Source organism: Selaginella moellendorffii, unplaced genomic scaffold (genome assembly GCF_000143415.4).
Source record: "Selaginella moellendorffii unplaced genomic scaffold, v1.0 SELMOscaffold_131, whole genome shotgun sequence".
NCBI lineage: Eukaryota > Viridiplantae > Streptophyta > Lycopodiopsida > Selaginellales > Selaginellaceae > Selaginella > Selaginella moellendorffii.
In genome coordinates this window covers 378,019-396,865 of record NW_003314392.1, presented here as the reverse complement: position 1 = coordinate 396,865, position 18,847 = coordinate 378,019, and the positions used below count along the sequence as shown (strand labels likewise).

The 18,847-nt window shown below is 47.8% G+C and overlaps 7 protein-coding genes and 1 non-coding gene across 8 annotated transcripts; 4 read left to right on the top strand and 4 right to left on the bottom strand.

Annotated features, from left to right (window-relative positions):
* Positions 1–259: 259 nt before the first annotated feature.
* LOC9661074 (putative rRNA methyltransferase YqxC) lies at positions 260–1,471 on the bottom strand. Its single transcript, XM_024665973.1, has 7 exons — positions 1,389–1,471; positions 1,166–1,322; positions 971–1,099; positions 817–903; positions 719–763; positions 515–655; positions 260–454 (listed from the first exon to the last, which is right to left on the bottom strand). The coding sequence occupies exons 1-7, from the start codon at positions 1,469–1,471 to the stop codon at positions 383–385; spliced, it is 714 nt and encodes a 237-aa protein (XP_024521741.1). The 3' UTR covers positions 260–382.
* A 1,828-nt stretch (positions 1,472–3,299) lies between these two features.
* LOC112343086 lies at positions 3,300–4,343 on the top strand. Its single transcript, XM_024665983.1, has one exon. The coding sequence runs from the start codon at positions 3,300–3,302 to the stop codon at positions 4,341–4,343; it is 1,044 nt and encodes a 347-aa protein (XP_024521751.1).
* An 87-nt stretch (positions 4,344–4,430) lies between these two features.
* On the bottom strand, positions 4,431–4,502 carry TRNAD-GUC. Its single transcript has one exon. It is a non-coding gene; the product is annotated as a tRNA-Asp (tRNA).
* An 81-nt stretch (positions 4,503–4,583) lies between these two features.
* Positions 4,584–7,283, bottom strand: LOC9661073 (probable methyltransferase PMT7). The gene is made up of 7 exons (XM_002992226.2): positions 7,007–7,283; positions 6,537–6,948; positions 6,199–6,488; positions 5,770–6,138; positions 5,466–5,718; positions 5,275–5,410; positions 4,584–5,222 (listed from the first exon to the last, which is right to left on the bottom strand). The coding sequence occupies exons 1-7, from the start codon at positions 7,167–7,169 to the stop codon at positions 5,070–5,072; spliced, it is 1,776 nt and encodes a 591-aa protein (XP_002992272.2). The 5' UTR covers positions 7,170–7,283; the 3' UTR covers positions 4,584–5,069.
* Positions 7,284–7,293: 10 nt separating this feature from the next.
* On the top strand, positions 7,294–11,272 carry LOC9661095 (probable UDP-N-acetylglucosamine--peptide N-acetylglucosaminyltransferase SPINDLY). The gene is made up of 17 exons (XM_024665945.1): positions 7,294–7,925; positions 7,991–8,152; positions 8,216–8,391; positions 8,453–8,528; positions 8,577–8,705; positions 8,761–8,880; positions 8,936–9,004; positions 9,059–9,140; positions 9,193–9,287; positions 9,348–9,409; positions 9,479–9,677; positions 9,732–9,926; positions 9,976–10,070; positions 10,121–10,256; positions 10,313–10,530; positions 10,583–10,710; positions 10,776–11,272. Exons 1-17 carry the CDS (start codon positions 7,383–7,385, stop codon positions 11,111–11,113), a joined length of 2,823 nt encoding a protein of 940 aa, XP_024521713.1. The 5' UTR covers positions 7,294–7,382; the 3' UTR covers positions 11,114–11,272.
* Positions 11,113–12,399, bottom strand: LOC9661096 (ras-related protein RHN1). Its single transcript, XM_002992225.2, has 7 exons — positions 12,280–12,399; positions 12,082–12,159; positions 11,862–12,029; positions 11,742–11,790; positions 11,606–11,679; positions 11,458–11,551; positions 11,113–11,357 (listed from the first exon to the last, which is right to left on the bottom strand). Exons 1-7 carry the CDS (start codon positions 12,316–12,318, stop codon positions 11,260–11,262), a joined length of 600 nt encoding a protein of 199 aa, XP_002992271.1. The 5' UTR covers positions 12,319–12,399; the 3' UTR covers positions 11,113–11,259.
* A 242-nt stretch (positions 12,400–12,641) lies between these two features.
* Positions 12,642–14,406, top strand: LOC9661093 (peroxidase A2). The gene is made up of 5 exons (XM_002992247.2): positions 12,642–12,879; positions 13,304–13,415; positions 13,491–13,682; positions 13,732–13,897; positions 13,957–14,406. Exons 1-5 carry the CDS (start codon positions 12,710–12,712, stop codon positions 14,367–14,369), a joined length of 1,053 nt encoding a protein of 350 aa, XP_002992293.2. The 5' UTR covers positions 12,642–12,709; the 3' UTR covers positions 14,370–14,406.
* Positions 14,404–16,221, top strand: LOC9661092 (putative deoxyribonuclease TATDN1). The gene is made up of 13 exons (XM_002992246.2): positions 14,404–14,474; positions 14,538–14,558; positions 14,610–14,710; positions 14,759–14,816; positions 14,872–14,915; positions 14,963–15,043; positions 15,097–15,167; positions 15,216–15,326; positions 15,403–15,485; positions 15,535–15,751; positions 15,800–15,883; positions 15,940–16,012; positions 16,067–16,221. Exons 1-12 carry the CDS (start codon positions 14,444–14,446, stop codon positions 15,959–15,961), a joined length of 924 nt encoding a protein of 307 aa, XP_002992292.2. The 5' UTR covers positions 14,404–14,443; the 3' UTR covers positions 15,962–16,012; positions 16,067–16,221.
* The last annotated feature ends 2,626 nt before the right edge of the window (positions 16,222–18,847 follow it).

Genomic DNA, 18,847 nt, shown 5'->3' with positions numbered 1-18,847 from the left:
GCATAGCAAGAAAGACAGACTTTTATAAACAAGAGAAGCTCCAAATTAAGCTTTAAAATTTGTGACTTGATTAAGGAAAAACTCGTCTCTACCGGCCATTGGAACCTTAGTTTTTTATCCCTGCCATGTCCGCTGCAGGCTGGATCACTGCTACGGAAGCCTGAGAGCTTCCGTATCTGTGACTCTCCTTCGAAGCACTGCATTCGAGAGAAGCTGCAAGACCATCACTCTGTCGTTCACCAACATTAGAACCGTCCAAGAGACAAAATTCCGGTGCTTTGCCCGTCTAGTATTTAGGATCTCCAGAAGAACAAAACCCAAACTTTGCAAAGATCAAACAAAGTTCTTGTACAGTTGCTCCAAAGAGAAAATAAAGAGAACTTTAAGATCCCTTGCGTTCAAGAAGATCCAAGTAGTAACTCTTTGACTTATTTGCAACAAATTCGCGTTTTTCCTGCGCAAGAAGAAGGAAAAAAATAAAGATAATCAGCAAGCGAGTGTTAGATACCAGAACCTGCGATGGTGTTTGTTTGGTCATCCTGTGGAAGTATGCCAGGAACTCTGTGTTGCCATCGGTGCCTTTGATTGGGAATTCCATCCAGCCTTTGCAAGCGAAGCCAAACTCCTCAACACCATCTATGACCTTCTCAAGCACCTACACACAAAAGCAAGAGAAAAAGAGGTCAAGAAAATATATAAATATTCTATTTTGCTACACCTCTCTGTGAACTTCGGGCTTTCTCACGATCCCACCACCGCCAACCTGCGAGAAAAAACGATGATACGCCTGCATACACTTAAAAAAGAGAGACTTACCTGAGACCTGGCCGCTTCAAACTGTGGCTTGATGAGAATGATGCCGCTCGCATCCTGCTTCATCACCGAGCACACGGCAGACATCACCTAAGATTGGAAAAAGAAAAAACAAGCGTGTCAATCCTCTAAATTGCTGGAACTGAGAGAATCTCACCAACAAAACCGAGATAAAGCACAAATCCAGAGTGACGAAGTCTACCATCTCGGGTAGCCGAGTTAAGAGACGTAAGTTTGTCCTCTCCATGACGCGAACTCTTTTATCGGTTCGAATTTTCTCGGCAACCTTGAGAGAGTTTCAATCCAAGTTAGCGCTTTCCTTTTTCCCTTCCAAAGAAACACAAAGACTTACTTGGCCATAGCCAACGTCGACTCCATACACTCGCGTGGCACCATGCTGTAGCATGCAGTCAGTAAAGCCTCCGGTGGAGAGCCCCGAGTCGAGCACCACTTTACCATTTAAATCACACCCAAACCGCTCCAGCGCTGCTGCGAGCTTGTCTCCAGCCCTGGATTGATCGTCATTTCCTTTGTGACGAAGAAAGAAAACAGAAGAAAAGAGGAATAAGACGTGCCTGCAAACGTATTTTGGAGGCTGGGCTGTGATCTCGATTGCTGATGTTCCTGCGACTTGCATCCCAGACTTGTTCCTGGCCATCCACGAAAACTTTCCCTGGACACACAGAAACACTCTTCCATTGGAATAAGAAAGACCACACACCCACACACACGGAAAAAACAAAGAAGAAGAAGAAGAAACGAGCGTTGCCTTGCCTTGTATGATCCAGGATTGCACCACATTCCGCGCGAACTGGGGATATCTTTCCACGCAGAGCTCATCCAATCTCCTTTTCTTCTTCCTTCTAACAAAAATTCCAGCTTAAAAGATTCATTCATCTAAACACACTCACTTCCTCGAGTCGGCCTTCCAGGATCGCCGAGCTGGCGAATGAACGGATTCGCCGATTCATCCTCCACATTGCGCATCTACTAAATAACCCTAAAAGATAATCTTCAGCTAAATAATCTATATAAAACCCTAAAATTTCCAAAAATCCTTTTCAAAGTCTTTTGGGAGACATACAGAGTTGGTGTGCACTCCTACCTTCTAAGGACGTTGCTAATGCAGGGTGATGCTTGTACTGTGTTGCTCTTGTGACATCATGGCCTGAATATAACAGGGGGGGTCCCTTCCCGAAAGCCAGCAGCTCTGTGTCTTACTGAGAGCTGTGTTCGTGTGCAGAATCTCGCGAGCGCATCAAGCTGTCTTTGCATTTGCCCATAGGAGTTGGTGAGCAGGACCAAGTCATCGGCGTAGAGAAGTAATTAGAGAAACAGACTCATCGGGGCTGTCAGACGTCCGACAGCTCTTCTTCCTGGAAAAGTGCCTCAATGGCATCGATGTAATTCCAAACAAAGCTGGAGACAAGGGACAGCCCTGCTTAACCCCTTGATCGCCGCACATCTTATTCGGCTTGGATCTTGGTGTAAAGGTGGCCGATGGCTGCGATGAGAGACGGAGGGTGTGTTCAGATCCCGTGAACACATTTTTTTCCCCTTTCTCTTAACTATTCCGCATTACACAACCTGAATTCTTAAGTGCAGAAGTGGCAAAAAAATAACTTTGCAAAAGCTCCTGGATGAATACAAATCTCGAAATGACGAGCTTTCTAAGTTATGAGTTGTGATCTTCAGTGGAGAAGGGATCCAAACAAAACATCTTCCTGCAAAACATCACCCGTAAACGGTTCTTCAAATCATCTTAAGCTGCTTCCGCTGCAAATCCGAAGAGTAATACCGACAACTCAAAGTGAATTGGAGAAGGGATCATACCGTGCTGACTGAATTCAGTCAACACTTTGCTAAACATGACTGTGTGCGTGTTTTGGAAGAACAGCGCGTCATCTTATAACTTCTCACGGGAAGCAAGGTTTAGTGCTGCTGTAGCTCGAAGCTTGATAGGAGACGGTCGTTGTTCACTGCTCCACATGCATGCTTGCAACGCCTTGCCTTGGTAGCCGCTCACAGTCTGCCATTCAACCGTGCATAGTGCCTTGATTATTAGCGCTTGGGTGAGTAGGAGTCATTAATTTCCTGGCTAGTTTTCAAATACTCTTGCTTGTCAATCCATGGAGCTCTATCAAAGCTAGAGATGGGATGGCGTAGACAAATATAATCTCATTATTGTAAACATTACCCTGAACCACAATAAAATAAAGTGTACTTGTGACGCATAGACCACATGTTGTAAACGTACAATAAGGGGACTATAGATTTTTTTATTGATGTTAAATGAGTGGCTGAAAGAATGCACGGATCAAACAGCGTGCACGTTAGTGCTACATGAATAAAAAACGTGAAATGTGATCTCTGTTGGATCACTGGTATAAATACCCCTTCTCTTGCCCATGTTTCACCAACCTAGTTCTTTCTTTTGCACGCACAGATTTTAGATCAAACTGTTTTCACAACGCAACCATTTCAGAATGGCTGCAATCTTGTTGATGATCGTGTTGCTCGTGATGGCTGCAGCATGGAAGATGGTGTGCATTGGCAAGAGAAAAGAGAGAGCGAGATTTCTAGCGTCACTCCACCCCGTGAGAGATGCCCACAAGATCTTGTGGTATATGTACTCGGTGGAATTCCCCTTCCTCTCACAAAAGGCGCTCGAGTTTGGCACCATCCGCACGCTGGGCATCCCCGGGATCACAAATCTGCTCTTCAAGACCAAGTACGGCCTCAAGGATCCCGAGAAGCGCGCCGCCGAGACCAACATTCTGGTGAGCGAGATGATCCACCACCACGTCGACAGCGATCGCGGCTCGTACGCGGTGAGGAGATTGAATGGAATCCACAACAAATTCAAGATCCCAAACGACCAATTCGCCTACGTCCTCTGCCTCAACGTGATCAGTCCCATTGATTTCTCGGAGAAGTTTGGATTCCGCAAGTGGACCGACAACGAGAAGGAGGCCGCGTATGTTGTGTGGCACGACGTGGGCGTGAGGATGGGCATCACAAACATCCCAGACAGCATTTCCGAGATGCGAGAGTACATTCGCGAGTACGAGGCCAAGAACGCCATCTTCACGGACAAGAACAAGAGCATCGTCCAGGATCTCAAGCATCTGGTGCTGGACGCGTTTCCTCAGCCCGTGCAGCCGCTGGTAGAGACTGGGATCTGCGCGCTCATCGATCCCACAATCAGGAGCGCTGTTGGATTGGAAAAGCCCCCCGTGATCGTGGAGTGGATCATCTTGGGTGCGTTCAAGCTGCTGGCCGGGAGCTGCGTGTCCGCATTTATGCCTCCCAGACGTGTGGAGGATGCGAAGGGCAGCATTGAGGTGGACTGGTGTCCCAATCCCGCTGCCAATCCGGAAGAGTACCGGCAGCTCAACGTGAATGTGTATCGGCCACCAGCATTTGAGAAGGGATACAAGCTGGCGGAGCTGGGAGTGCTGAAATCCGGCAAGATTGGACCATACTACGATGGAGGATTACGTTGTCCCTTTCAGCAAATGCATGCATAGAAATACCTTAAGTAAAGTTTTGTTATTACTTATTAATCCAATTGATCAAATAAAGTTTATAATTATAAGCATGTTTGCTCGTAATCTCGCCGTTGCCGGGGATCGAACCCGGGTCGTCCGCGTGACAGGCGGAAATACTCACCACTATACTACAACGACATCAGACAACGAATACAAAGGAAGAATTTGTATCAAGCCATTGTTTAATTGCTGAATAGACATTTTAATACTTGATAGAGATTTCGTCAACTTAATATGTGTTTAAATGATTTTCTATGTCCTCCTAATGAAATTTCACGAATCCACGATGGAATGTCCATTGGTGGCTCCGGAAATGTCTGCACAGCTCTTGGGGATGACAAAAACTCCAACTCCGAGTGAGTTCCAAAGTCTCAGCCTCTTGACATGATCTTCGCGTGGATATCCTCCAGCAGTAGCTCATAAGTAGCACAAAGCAGAGTAAAAAGAAATAACGAAAACGAACTTTTACCTCGCGCAAGCTGGCTTTGATCGGTGTAGGAGCTATTACCACACCTGGAGAATCATGTTGGCACAAACTAACCAAGATATGAAAGCCATGCCTCTCGCTTAGGACCTTTGCTGGACTACAATAGCTCCTAAACAAATCGTTGTGTCTGCCTGAGAATACTAACAACCCTGTTATTACTGTCGCCACAGTGCATTCTCGTGGAAAACTTCGAAGACTAATCATCACCATACTCTACCTTAGACGTCGACGATCCAGAACTTCTTAGAGCATATAAGAAGCTGCTCGTCTTTTTCAAGAATGCGATGGACTCTGGCAACCCACAGGAACCTTGGTGCCAACTCCAGTATGCGCTGCACCGCAGGTGAGGAATCTTGAAAGATCGCAAGAGCCTGCGTCGTAGTTGCTAGAATCAACTCCTAGAAGTCAAATGAGAAAACTTACATTCGGTCTCAGCAGCCGATCCATTTCCAGCATTATATCTTCGATCTGGCACCCTTTTCTCCCTGGATAGAGGGACATCACGCGATATGCGTGCAACAAGTCGTAGCTCCTCGGGTAGCTCGAAAAGCTTTCGCACCTGTGGATGCAAGAAATGAGAAGAAAGCCAAGTGAGTATGAGCAAGCCTACGTACCAGCTATGCAAGGTGCCTACGAGGCCTCGACCATAGACAACGTTGAGAGTGTTGCTAGATTCCGATGGAACCACGTTCATGATCCACACGGGATTGTTCTGTAGTAACAAGGCAGCAGCAAAGCCTCCGTATCCAGCATTCATATCCATAACGTTCCGAATGGAATTTTCGGATACATTAAGCAGCTTCCAATAGTTTCCAACTTTGCCTTCCCAGAGAGATGTGTCTTCTTTGAAAGAAGATGAGCTGATCCCTGTGCAAAAGAAATCCCGTTACCACATACTGGAGTATATAACAAAGTTACCGAGCTGGTTCGAGTAAGTTGTAAGCCGTTCCGGCCATGAAGGAAGTTGGACGAAATTGGCATCATTGTCCTCAGACAAGGCAATGCAGTCGTCCAGTGGCTTGTTCCACGAGTTGTCTAGAAACTCCTTGCTTTGGTTAGCGCACAGCTTGGACTTGGCGAGCTGACAGGACCTGTCGGCGGTCTTCCTCCAAACCGCAGTCTGGACGTGCCGTGCGATCAGCTTCCAGCAAAGAGATTCTGTAATGTTGGTCAGGATGTTCCAAACTTCAGGGAAATCCTTGTCTTTGCGATAAGCTGGAGGTGCAGAATAGATGAAGAAGCCACCAGGTCTTAAAATCCGGTCCATTTCCCTGAGCAAAATACCTCCTGCAGATTCACGGAAAGGAACATTTTTATATCATGCACGAGATTCCAACTAATGCTTACCATCTTCGTGCCAATCGACGCGACAGCGGGAACAGTGAACAGCATCGAAGGATCTGGAAGGATACGGCAAGCGCTTGGTTCCAAGCGCCGCAACAAGAGCCGGTATTCCTCGTTCCAGAGCGAACTGGATCTGATTCTCGTGAGAGTCAAGCGGCGCAAACGACATGGTCTGGATGTCGAGGTTGAAGAGATAAGCTGCAAAGCTTGCAACTCCGCAGCCAACGTCCAAAACTCGAGCCACTCCAGCAGTCTGTAAATCTCCCTTCCAATCCGTGGTCATGTTTCCTAGCCTGTCTACACGAAGCTGATGGATCAATGGATCAAAAGAAAAGTGTTACCTCTGGATGTACTCGGGAGCTCCATGCTTGAAATGCGTCCCTCCTCCCGGAAACCACATCGTGGAGCCTTTAACGTGGACCCAGTTCTGGCCACCTTTCACTTCGGCTAGCCGGGTGTGGTTTACGTTGCTCCTCCACACATAGTCTCGGCTCTGGGGCCACCGGATGGGAAGCTTGTAGGACTTTGGTGGAGGAACAAGGCAGAAAGGACGCTGATGTGGTGGGGGGCATTGTCGCTCCAAGTGCTCCCTTCTCGAGAGATTGAGCTTGCTGGAGATGGAAGCAATGTAGTTTGGATCGTGGCATGGGATGTACTCGGTAAAGTTGCTTGGGCAGAGGCTGACTCCATCGGGAGGGATCTGGAGTGGCTGGGATCGAAGTGACAGACGAACCGTGTTGGGTGACAAATCATCTGCCATCGCGATCGATCAAATCAGTGAGAAGTTATGGCGGGCAAGAGCGAAATTTACCAGAATGCGGCCGCCTGAGCTGGACGGCGCCGCTGCTGCTGCTGTCATCGCCGACGAGAGAACCAATATAGAGGAAGATGGAGGCGAGCAAAGCCGCGGCGAGGACGAGCTTGACGAATTGCTGCGAGCAGAGCGTCTCCGCCAAGAATCCGAGCTTCTTCATGGCCCTGGCGATTGATTCTACCTGAGGAAGAAGGCGGTGGCCGCGATTCTTGCCCTTGCCGCCATTGCACGGCTCCAAGAGCGATCCAATCCAAGAACCCTAGCCCTTGGGAGAATGCCGGAGCTGGGCATTTGGGCGAATCTTCTATAAGTATCGTTTATTTGATTCCGCGTGTTATGTGTATAGTAACATGGAATAGGCTACTTTGCTCTAATGGGCGGGCAAGGCAAGGCTATGGCCATGCCGCCTTCTCATTCTTCCGCACTAGCAGGAGCTTCTTCCAGCCCTAGCGCTTCTTCCTCGTGCTCCTCCTCTTCCTCCTCGGGCGCCGCGGTCATAGGTCTCATTCGAGATAGGGATTCTTCGTCCAGCGCCTTGGATCATCAGCAGAGTAAGCGACGACAGCCTCCAGCGCCCGCGATCGATGAGGACGACGCTCCAAGTGCTAGGATTCCAGCAGCAGCGGCGGCGGCAGCGGCAGCTCCAGCTAAGGATTCCCTTGCCTATGCCGAAATATTGCTGTCGAGGAGCAAGTTCGCGGATGCCCAGCTGCTGTACAAGAGCGTGCTCGAGGCGGAGCCGAGCTGCGTCCAGGCGCTGGTCAGCAAGGGCGTTTGCCTCCAGATGCAAGGTAATGCGCGCCAGGCCTTGGAATGCTTCGCGTCGGCGCTCAAGCTCGATCCTTCCAATGCTCGAGCCCTAACGCAATGCGGCATTCTCTACAAGGAAGAGGGCCATCTGCTCGAAGCATCCGAGGTGAGTGTATCCTTTGCTCGTTTTGCTCGCAAACTAGATGGATTTTCTCTCTTGTATCTTCGCAGGCTTATCAAAAAGCGCTCCAGGCAGACCCAAAGTACAAACCAGCCTTGGAAAGCCTCGCGGTTGTCTTGACTGACATTGGCACCAGCTTGAAGTTGTCTGGGAACGTCCACGATGGTATGCAAAAGTACTTTGAGGCGCTTCGAGCGGATGCTACGTACGCGGTAAATCCTCTTCCATCCTTTTGCGTGTGGAACTAAGCAAGCGAAGATTCTCGTGCCATGCAGCCGGCGTTTTACAACCTGGGTGTCGTTTACTCGGAGATGCTCCAGTATGACACAGCTTTGAACTGTTACGAGAAGGCCGCGGCGCACAGGCCCATGTATGCCGAAGCATACTGCAACATGGGCGTCATCTATAAGAACCGGGGAGATTTAGATGCGGCAATCGCTTGCTACGAGAGGTGTTGCTTTTGAAAAGCTTCTACAGTTCGCTGATATAGTTTTCCACGTGTTTGTGTGCAGGTGCTTGGCTGTCTCTCCAAATTTTGAAATCGCAAAGAACAATATGGCGATCGCGCTGACAGATCTTGGCACTAAGGTAAACTTCCAGTTGCTTTCAGAAAGTCAAACATGGTGACCACATCAGGTGAAGCTTGAGGGAAACATCCATCAAGGCGTTGCTTATTACAAAAAGGCCTTGCTCTATAACTGGCACTATGCCGACGCGATGTACAACCTCGGTGTTGCGTACGGGGAAATGCTGAAATTCGACATGGTAATCCCGCGTGCGTAATTTCTGTTTCAATCACGCTAACGTATGGCGCGTGCAGGCAGTCGTGATGTACGAACTGGCGTTGCATTTCAACCCTCAGTGTGCGGAAGCATGTAATAACTTAGGAGTCATTTACAAGGACAGGGACAATTTGGACAGAGCCGTCGAATGTTATCAGGTCCTTCGTGTTTTTTTCTGTACAAGAAACCGCTGAAACAATCGTGTGCATGCAGATGGCTCTTACAATAAAACCCGACTTTTCCCAGTCTCTCAACAACCTTGGCGTCGTTTATACCGTCCAGGTACTTGATCTTGGCTTTCAGACACCGGAGGTCGTTTCACGTGCTCTGTTTCAGGGAAAGATGGACTCTGCGTCGGCAATGATCGAAAAGGCGATCCTCGCAAACCCTTCGTATGCAGAGGCTTATAACAATCTCGGTGCGCTGATTTAAATGCTTGCAATTTTTTTCTAGAATGAGTGTTCCTGCAGGTGTGTTGCATCGAGATGCCGGAAATATTTATCTTGCAATTGAGGCTTACGAACGTTGCTTGCGTATAGACTCGGACTCTCGGAACGCCGGGCAGGTCTGCACAATCACTTTTTATACAAGCTGCAACTAACACGGCATTGCTATGTCCGCTTAGAACCGCTTATTGGCAATGAACTACATATATGAGGATGAAGATAAATTATACCATGCTCACAGGTAGAGTAAGGTGATTGCTTGAGGTTCTTTCGTGAACATTTTGTCCCTTCACGTTTTGATGTTTTCCAGAGACTGGGGCAAGCGGTTTTTGCGTCTATATTCTCCATACACAACTTGGAGCAATTCCAAGGAACCTGACAGACCACTAACCATAGGATACATCTCACCCGATTACTTCACCCATTCTGTCTCTTATTTTATAGAAGCCCCGCTTATGCACCATGACTATAGTAACTACCGGGTTGTCGTGTATTCTGCAGTCGTCAAGGTAATTTTGAAGCATAATTTGATACTCCAGTGCTAACATTCGCAATGTTCCCAGGCAGACGCTAAAACACAACGCTTTAAGGACGCTGTGTTGAAAAACGGTGGTATGTGGAAGGAAGTTTATGGAATCGACGAGAAGAAAGTAGCAGCTCTTGTCAGAGAAGATAACGTGGATATCTTGGTAGAACTTACTGGGCATACGGCAAATAATAAGCTCGGGGTTATGGCGTGTCGTCCGGCTCCTCTTCAGGTAAGCGTGTCGCTTCGTAGACAGAAGAACTGCTAACTCCTGTGCACAGGCCACCTGGATAGGATATCCAAACACAACTGGGCTAGCCACAATTGATTACAGATTTACAGATTCATTGGCTGATCCGCCAGATACCAGACAAAGGTAAGTTCCTTCGCAAATCTCAAATGCGCTAAACCGTGAGAGATTCGCAGGCACGTAGAGGAACTTGTTAGGCTGCCGGGATGCTTTTTATGCTACACACCTTCTGCCGAAGCAGGCCCAATCGTTCAAGCCCCGGCTTTGACAAACGGTTTTGTCACTTTCGGAAGCTTTAATAATCTAGCGAAGGTAACTAAGCTTCGGATTCCTCGTCATTCCGTGCTAAACTATCCTCGTCTAAGCAGATAACTCCTCGGGTTGTTCGTGTTTGGGCCAGGATACTCTGTGCCGTTCCGACAGCCAGACTAGTTGTCAAGTGCAAGCCATTTTGTTGTGACGGAATAAGGGACAAGTTTCTTGCCAAATTCGAGGAGCTGGGCGTGCAACCGATGCGGCTTGATCTATTGCCTCTCATTCTGTTAAACCACGACCACATGCAGGCGTATTCGTTCATGGATATCAGGTATCCAAGTTCATATCCCTTGCATCACTCGAACTCACTGTTCTATCTACAGCCTCGATACATTTCCATACGCGGGTACCACGACCACCTGCGAATCGCTCTACATGGGGATACCGTGCGTTACAATGGCAGGCAAGGTCCATGCAAACAATGTGGGTGTTACGTTACTGAGCCAAGTCGGTAAGTGCATAACAAAGCTGCCATTCTCTTCACTCTTGACTCTGGCTGGTCTTGTCTTGCTGCAGGCTTGTGTAATCTAATCGCCCGGACGGAAGACGAGTACGTGAAGAAAGCTGTGGACTTAGCTTCGGACGTTTCAAAGCTCTCGGCATTGAGGACTGGACTCCGGGACAGGATGCTCAAGTCCCAACTTTGCAATGGCCCGAGCTTCGTCCAAGGCTTGGAAGCGGCCTACCGTACCTTGTGGCAAAGGTATTGTCAGGGAATTGTACCATCGCTCGTTAGGCTTAGAGACGACCAGGCCGACGGCACCCACTCGGACAACACGAACTGGGTGAACGGCTTCAAGCCGACAGCAAATGGTTTTGGGTCGGCCATTATTTCGGACACTAGAACCAGGTAGAAAGGTACGCACGCTTCCATTTTATAGGCCAGAGGGAAGGATCACTGGGATGAAGCACTTCACCATTGTTTCCTCCTGTCTTCCTTTTATTTACAGTGCAGGGAGTCCACCAAATGGACACAAATATATAAGATTTCCGATGATTTCTAGTTGCAGCAAGCGGATTTTTTAGTCTCTATCGGTCTGTCGGTGAGAACCATTCCAGTGTTTTGTTGAGCCGGCTGTGCTTTTGGCAATTTCCTGGCTGCAAAAGAGAGAGAAGAGGAACCAACGCGTTAGGCGGGACGGAAGCTTGAAAGCAAACAGCGATCGATGCAAGCTTTGAAAGCAAACAGCTTACTTACCAATCTCGTAGAAGAGCTCGTTGACGTTCTCGGCAGTCTTTGCAGAGGTTTCCATGAAGAAGAGCCCGTTTTCATCCGCGTAGGATTGTCCCTCCTGTATGACACGACCGAGATTGTCAATTGCGGTTATAAGTAAACGCCGCGTTACCTGCGTCTCGATCTTACGCTTTGCTGCCAAATCGGCTTTGTTTCCAGCAAGAGCCATGACGAGGTTGGCATTTCCTGAAAACCACCAACGAGATAAACACGAGAGAAAGAAAGAGATACGTGTCGATCGTTCTCACCTTGCCTCTGAAGTTCCTGGACCCATTTTTTGGCCCTCGCAAAGGACTCCTGGTGGCAAGAAAGCAAAGTTTCATCAGCAAAGAGGAAGAGAATGGAAGTTAGCTACAACGCAAACTTACCGCGTTTGTGATATCATAAACAATAATGGCCGCGGCAGCACCGCGGTAGTACATTGGAGCTAAGCTATGGTAGCGTTCTTGACCCGCCGTGTCCCAAATCTCAAACTTGACAGTCGTCTCGTTCACGGCCAACGTCTGTGTCAAGAATGCCGCTCCAATCGTCGACTCCTGCCGTAAAAACCACGATAAAATCACCCATTTCACATCCTCTTTTCCACACCTGGTAATCGAAGAACTGGCCCTTGACAAATCTGAGAACCAGGCTGGATTTCCCAGCTCCCATGTCCCCTAGCAGCACCTGGAAGCGCCATGGCAAAATCTCAGCGCACGACCAACAGTGGAAACCCTAATCTAGAGCGCGATGGATCCAGGGCGCCTCCGCGGGAGGGATCGAATTCGCGACAGCAATTCTACTTACAAGCTTGGCCTGCATGTGATTCATCCCCGTCGTCGCCATGGATGGAGCGCGCGATCGATCGAAGAACAAGGCGCTACCCCGACGAACGAAGAAGGCTTTTTAATTTTCCTTTCTCGAATTGCCCTTGCCGTACGTTCGTACATCTAGTCGTCCCAGTCGCCGGATCCGCCACGCTCGATCGGGGCCGCCCGTTTGAGCGCCACGTGTGAGAAACGTGTCAGTTGGATTTATTTTAGGGCAAGATGGGCAACGCTGTTGGAGTGGCAGTGGCAGTGGCAGTGGCAGTGATCCTTGCGCTCCTCGCGGCGGCGCCGGCGATCGCGTCCCATAATGTGGGAGCTCTGGCCTCGTCCTGCGAAGAGTCCGATTTTCTCTACAAGTCGCTGCCCTGTGTCAAGGGCGGCACGGTGATGAGCACGCCGAGCTCGCAATGCTGCGTCGCCGTGCGCGCTATGGCGCTCGAGTGCTTGTGCCGCTTGATCGTGTCCGCGACGGGGGCTTCCAGCGAGCAGACGGTGAAGAACTACGTCAAGACGTGCAAGATGAAAGCTCCGCCGGGATTCAAATGCTAAAAGCAGCGGCAAAGAGCGAATCAAATAGGTGGGATGGGATTGATTGATGCGTGTGGGTTGTGAGCTCTCTCTCTTTTCTTTCTCTTGAGGAATTCGTCTCTTTGATCTATCGTGCCGACAAAAGCTCTTCTTGGCTTGCTCGTGACTTAGCTACTGGCGCCAGCTTTGTAATAAATCGATAGATCGTGTCAAAGTTCGCCTTTTTTTTCATCTCTCGCGTTCCTTTCGATCGTCTTTCCTTGTCGAGCCGTCTTCCGCGATGTTCTTTCTCGCTTTTCGTGATGCAATCCATGCCACACGTTTGAGCGGCGCAAGCTTTATAAGCGATCGATTTGTGTTCGAGACTTCTAGGCCAAGATCATGGAGTTTGTCTGGCTTGTGGTGGCTCTACTGCTATCTCTTGTTATCTCTTTGGTTGATTCTCAGCTCACCACCAGCTTCTACGATCAAAGTTGTCCGCAGGTCTTCTCCATCGTGAGGCAAGGCGTGGATCGAGCGTTTTCGAGAGAGCAGCGCCTCGCAGCATCATTACTGCGCCTACACTTTCACGACTGCTTTGTCAACGTTGGATCACGAGTTCCACACTTGAAACTCGGCACGGGTTAAGTCACTGTTCTCATCTCGGTTGCTCATGTGCAGGGCTGCGATGCTTCGATTCTCCTGGATGACACTTCCACCTTCACTGGCGAGAAGGCAGCCGGGCCAAACCTCAACTCGGCGAGAGGCTTCGATGTTATCGACGATATCAAGTCGGAGCTCGAGAATCAGTGTCCAGGCATTGTCTCGTGCGCTGACATTCTAGCTCTCGTTGCCAGGGACTCCGTCGCTGTGGTAAAGTTCATACAAACTTAGTCGCTATCGATCAACTTTGTTCTTTCAGTCCGCTGGACCATCGTGGGATGTTCTTCTGGGCCGCCGAGATAGTTTTCGAGCTAGCCAAGCCGATGCCAATCGCTTCATTCCATCGCCCGCGTCGGACGTTCCAGCGTTGGTCTCGGCATTTCAAGCAGTGGGTCTCTCAGCATCGGACATGATAGTTCTTTCAGGTACTGCCAGCCAACTTCGATTCTCCCACGCAAAAAAAAAGGATTTTTCTCGTTTCTAGGTGCTCATACTATTGGAGCTGCTCGCTGCGGCACCCTGACTCCACGTCTCTACAACCAAAGTGGCACCGGACAGCCCGACTCCATCGGCGATCCCGATTTTCTGGCCTCGCTCCAGCGCTTGTGTCCACCGGGTGGCAATCCGGGGACTCTCTCCCGCCTCGACGTGAGATCTCCGCAGGAATTCGACAACTCCTACTACCAGAATTTGCTGCAAGGCCGCGGAGTGCTCCACTCGGATCAAATCCTCTTCTCCGGCGGTGGCTCGTCGGCACAGGCAGTCCAAGACTTGAGCAGCGATGAAAATCTCTTCTTTGGGAACTTTGCGGCGTCCATGGTGAGACTGGGGAGCATCGCTCCTCTCACTGGCCCGGATGGAGAGATTAGAACGAACTGCCGCTTTACAAACTCTTGACGAAGAGCAAAGAATTTTAAACGTTAAAGAAGTTTCTATGCTCAAAGCCCTAGGCTAGTTGGGACGAAGCGAGGATGGCGATGGCGCAGCGCTTGCGATTCATCGGTAAGACATTGGATTTGCTGTCGAAATCCTAGTATCTCAGCCTTGGATCTAGCTACAATGCAGACATTGGCGCCAATCTCTCAGGTACTTGCTAGTGAAAATCCGAGAGAAGAGTGACCTCGTTTTCTCTCGTAGATGATATGTTTAAAGGGATGTACAATGGGAAGCAATATCACCCAGCTGACTTGCCAATGGTTTTGTCGCGAGCTTGGAACGCTGGTGTCGATCGAATCATTGTAAGCGGAGAGAAGTTCTCTTGTCTATATAATCGAGAAATGTTTTAGGTGACCGGAGGATCGCTTGAGGAATCGAAGCAAGCTTTGGAGATTGCTCAGACAGATGGTACTTTGTTCTTTTCTTCTTTCGAACTCTCGAGCTTGGATGCTGTTCTCTACAGACAGGCTCTTTTGCACTGTAGGAGTTCATCCAACGCGATGCAAGGTATGGGACTTCTTTTTCGGATTCATCGATTTCCTTTCGGTGCATAGGAATTCGAGGCTCGGGGAGAACCGGAAAAACATTTAAAGGATCTACTAGAACTTGCAAGGCATGGCTGCTCCCTAGGAAAGGTATGCTAGCTTTTTTATATCGATTACATTTATCTTAGAGGCTGTGTTTTCAGGTGGTGGCGATTGGGGAGTGTGGTCTCGACTACGATCGCTTGAAATTTTGTCCAGCTGATGTTCAGCGCAGGTTTGTCTTCCTTTTTAGAAAAACAGAAATGCCACTTATGGTTTTCAGGTACTTTGAGAAGCAGTTTTATTTGGCGGAAGTAACAGGGCTTCCAATGTTTCTACACATGCGCGCTGCTGCCACGGATTTCTGCGAAATAATGCAAGCTAATCAGCAAAGGTATGTGACCAAGTTTCTTCCCTTTTTTTTTTCTAGATTTCATCTATAGGTAGAACAAGTTTAAGATTCTTAACAGGTTTCCGGCAGGAGTAGTGCATTCATTCACTGGCACTGCCGAGGAGAGAGACAGGCTTTTGGGATTTGAAAAGCTCTATATAGGTGACGGACTAGCAAACTATTACTTCGTGTTCTCACTGTTTCACCGAAGGTATCAATGGATGCTCGCTAAAGACGAAGGAAAATTTGGATGTAATGGCTGGGATTCCTGTGGAGAGAATGATGATCGAGACGGATTCGCCATACTGCGAGATCAAAGCAGCTCACGCTGGTGTGGAGCACGTCATCACACACTGGGTGTCAAAAAAGAAAGAGCGTCACGAAGAACATTTGACTGTGAAATCGAGGAACGAGCCATGCCACATTAGGTACTTGGCTCCAGTTTACTTCGATTCAATTCTTTGAAAACTTTGCAGGCAAGTCTTTGAGGTGATCGCTGGGTTTCGTAAAGTCGAGGACGCGAATGGCATCGCGGAGATATTGTATAAGAACACATGCAGGTAAGCATTTTTTTGCAAAATACTCTTACGAGACGTTTTTTTAATCTTTCCACCAGTGTGTTCTTCCCGGATCAGTGAACGCTCACGTAGCCAAGGTCAAGTGAAGCTAAAATCAAAAGATAAAAATGGGTAAGCTCTCGCAATTTGCTTGTTCTTAGAACTTACAACAGATACTTCGCACAGCTGGTATCCAGTGACTGGGCCAATGCTGGATCTGATCGATCTTATCGATTGAATGGTGGTGCAGCTAATGCTGAATCAGTGAGAGTACATGTTTTAACGTTTTTTATATGTGGTCTAAGCATAAAATCTTATATAACATCTCTTATTCCGTCCAACGTTTTCCTTACATACTTAAGGCCTATGGTCTAGTGGTCTGGACACTGGACTCTAAACCCAGTGGCCCGAGTTCAAGCCGATCTCAATTCAAAATAGAATGCACAAACATCAGGGTAATAACTTGATAATAACTTTCGTAAATAAAAGAAGCTTGATAAAGAGACAAGTAGTTAACTGCATGCAAAACGAAAAATTGTGTACGTATTTTGGGACCACGTAGGCTGTTCATGACACGTGGTTGAATGAGATCTTTGTTGGATCACTGATTTTTGGCATCTCCTCGCTAATTGCAGCCGCTGGTGATCTCCGTACTCAAGGGTGAACTACCATGGAACTTGGGAAGACTATCACTTGGAAGTTTGGATGTTTCTTACGACCAGCAAGTGATTCCACAGACAACCCGAATTTCCAGATGCATGGAAGGGAAATCCAAACTGTGTTCTCTTGCAGCCTGCACAGGTTGACCACTATTTAAGAAGACAATGCTTGGCTAGTGATAGCTAAGTACTCGAACTCCAGGTGCTCAGACTTTGAACGATTACCTTATAATTTGTGTAGTTTTAACATTGTTTTACAACTACGATGCTGAAGCTTACACTCCGAATGACCCCGGTTGGACCCCCAGCAAATTCTTCCTTCCTTTTTCTATTCTGCAAAGGGGCAGTGCAATCCCCCGGTCGCTCCAAGCTCCACCAGCTTGTATATCTCCCTTCTCAAATGCCGATACACCCGGTACTCTTCTGGATTGGCAGCGGGATTGGGACACCAGTCCACCTCCATGCTGCCCTTTGAATCCTCCACACATCTGGAAGGCATGAACTTCAACCGAACAAGAAAAGCGTGCTTCCAACAATGCTTCAGGCCACAAGTCTAGTTCCATCAACGAACAAGAAGTATCTACCATACTTACTGGAAAACACCTTTGATTTGTAAAACCTCGTTTGCAAATGGGCATTCCCATCCGCGTTCACGTTCAGTTTGCAGAGGGTTGCCAAGTTAAACGAATATTCCAAGTTAAATCAGAATCTTTTACAATCTTTTACATTTCTTTCAGAGGGCAGGAGGTAATTGCTGGTGCAATGGCTCGCTGGGCCAGTTTTTCTGATCATTTAGGGAAAAGACAAAACTCCTTGTGGGATCAATTCACTATCTGTAATGTAGCTTACGAACAAGGCCACGGGCAAGGCCCCTAGATTTGCAAGTTCTGCAATGAGTTGAAATCTGGTTCATTGAAGAGATTGATTGCGTATGTAGGGAGGGTATCGGGGGAAGAGATTGAGGTTTGCTGCAGCTAGGTGCCCTTGAATGTGCCCAATGAGATGCAAACGAAGTTCTTCAGTGATTATCATCGCTGTGAACCACCACAAAAAGATGGTCCTGCTATATGCACTGCAAATGCCCAATATGTGAACATCAACAGAGAAATTTTCAAGACTCCTTTCCAGAGATTGGCTTTTACTACTTGCCCACTAATTTTGAGTCATGGAACATTTTCATTTCCACCAAGTAGTAATGCTCCAAGTCAACAATCTTTCACTATGACAATAGATTTTGCTGCTTCGAATGATAATAATGCAGCAGATGCCCAGACAGGGCAAGCACTCTCTAGAGGACTTTCCAGTAGGCAACAACGGAGCAACATGTCAAGTCCTATTGGGGGGACGCAACTGGGTCTGGACATGGCTGCTGGCAGACAACAAAACTTGCATACAACATGGCAAAACTAGAGTTACATTGATGTGGATATTGTTGTTTGCAGATTCATCTACTGAACTGCACAAGCCTTCAATGTTATGAACAACTCATATTGAGAAGAGATGCTCAACATTGTGGGGAAAGCTAGTCTGGGCTACTTCTCGGTGTCTCTAAAGTATGAAGCGATCTGGGTGAAACATTTGAATGAGGAGTATGAAAGCTTTAATTCGAGGCTGGAAGCAATTTGGCTGCATGATCGTCATTGATAGCTAGCAATGCTCAAGGAAACAAAGCATTGTGAATGTGATGGTGGTGAGCATTCATGGATCAGTGTTTCTGAAATTATTTGATCCATTGGAGGAGAAGAAAACTAGTCTCTCGAAGTTGAGGCTTATTCTCATGGAGGTTGGAGTTAAGAATGTGGTTCAAATGATCATTGATAATGGCTCCAACTTTGTTGGCATAGGGGATTTTATGAAGGAGGAGTTTCCAATGATTGTTCATGGCAAATGTGTTTGCCATTGCTTGAGCCTCCTCTTGAAGGATATCACTAACCTTGATTGGGTTCAACCTTGTGTGAGCAACTGTGAGAAGATTGTCAGTTTCATGTTGAAGAAGCCAAACTTGGTTATAGCATTCTGGAAAATCACCCCTTGAGACTTCATCAAACTAGTATCAATTAGATTTGCGTACAACATCATGGTGATGAGCCCTTTGACTAAATCAGACATGCTCAAAGCTTTGCAACAGTTTGTGGTATTAGATATATGGTACCAAAACTGGGATAAGTTGAGCGAAGCTTTAGTGGTGAAAGTTTTGATTTAGAATGGCAGTTTTTGGCATTGTTGTGTTGAGGTTTTGCTGGTGATGGAATCAATTTTGAAAGTTCTAAAGCTAGTAGATCGAGAAGGAGCAATCTCAAGGCTTCTA

Excerpts from the sequence above, each read along its gene's own strand:
- LOC9661074 (XM_024665973.1), bottom strand. The coding sequence starts at position 1,471 with ATGGCCAGGAACAAGTCTGGGATGCAAGTCGCAGGAACATCAGCAATC. Across the intron at positions 764-816 it reads TTGAAGCGGCCAGGTCTCAG|GTTGGCGGTGGTGGGATCGT; the intron begins GTAAGTCTCTCT and ends TTTTTCTCGCAG. Across the intron at positions 455-514 it reads CCAAACAAACACCATCGCAG|GAAAAACGCGAATTTGTTGC; the intron begins GTTCTGGTATCT and ends CTTCTTGCGCAG.
- LOC112343086 (XM_024665983.1), top strand. The coding sequence starts at position 3,300 with ATGGCTGCAATCTTGTTGATGATCGTGTTGCTCGTGATGGCTGCAGCA.
- LOC9661073 (XM_002992226.2), bottom strand. The coding sequence starts at position 7,169 with ATGAAGAAGCTCGGATTCTTGGCGGAGACGCTCTGCTCGCAGCAATTC. Across the intron at positions 6,489-6,536 it reads GCTCCCGAGTACATCCAGAG|GCTAGGAAACATGACCACGG; the intron begins GTAACACTTTTC and ends TCGTGTAGACAG. Across the intron at positions 5,411-5,465 it reads GTAGGCACCTTGCATAGCTG|GTGCGAAAGCTTTTCGAGCT; the intron begins GTACGTAGGCTT and ends TTGCATCCACAG.
- LOC9661095 (XM_024665945.1), top strand. The coding sequence starts at position 7,383 with ATGGGCGGGCAAGGCAAGGCTATGGCCATGCCGCCTTCTCATTCTTCC. Across the intron at positions 8,706-8,760 it reads AAATGCTGAAATTCGACATG|GCAGTCGTGATGTACGAACT; the intron begins GTAATCCCGCGT and ends TGGCGCGTGCAG. Across the intron at positions 10,531-10,582 it reads TATTCGTTCATGGATATCAG|CCTCGATACATTTCCATACG; the intron begins GTATCCAAGTTC and ends TTCTATCTACAG.
- LOC9661096 (XM_002992225.2), bottom strand. The coding sequence starts at position 12,318 with ATGGCGACGACGGGGATGAATCACATGCAGGCCAAGCTT. Across the intron at positions 11,791-11,861 it reads TTTATGATATCACAAACGCG|GAGTCCTTTGCGAGGGCCAA; the intron begins GTAAGTTTGCGT and ends TCTTGCCACCAG. Across the intron at positions 11,680-11,741 it reads CCAGGAACTTCAGAGGCAAG|GAAATGCCAACCTCGTCATG; the intron begins GTGAGAACGATC and ends GGTGGTTTTCAG.
- LOC9661093 (XM_002992247.2), top strand. The coding sequence starts at position 12,710 with ATGCTGCGTCGCCGTGCGCGCTATGGCGCTCGAGTGCTTGTGCCGCTT. Across the intron at positions 13,416-13,490 it reads TTCACGACTGCTTTGTCAAC|GGCTGCGATGCTTCGATTCT; the intron begins GTTGGATCACGA and ends GCTCATGTGCAG. Across the intron at positions 13,683-13,731 it reads CCAGGGACTCCGTCGCTGTG|TCCGCTGGACCATCGTGGGA; the intron begins GTAAAGTTCATA and ends TTGTTCTTTCAG.
- LOC9661092 (XM_002992246.2), top strand. The coding sequence starts at position 14,444 with ATGGCGATGGCGCAGCGCTTGCGATTCATCG. Across the intron at positions 14,559-14,609 it reads CATTGGCGCCAATCTCTCAG|ATGATATGTTTAAAGGGATG; the intron begins GTACTTGCTAGT and ends TTTCTCTCGTAG. Across the intron at positions 14,916-14,962 it reads TTCATCCAACGCGATGCAAG|GAATTCGAGGCTCGGGGAGA; the intron begins GTATGGGACTTC and ends TTCGGTGCATAG.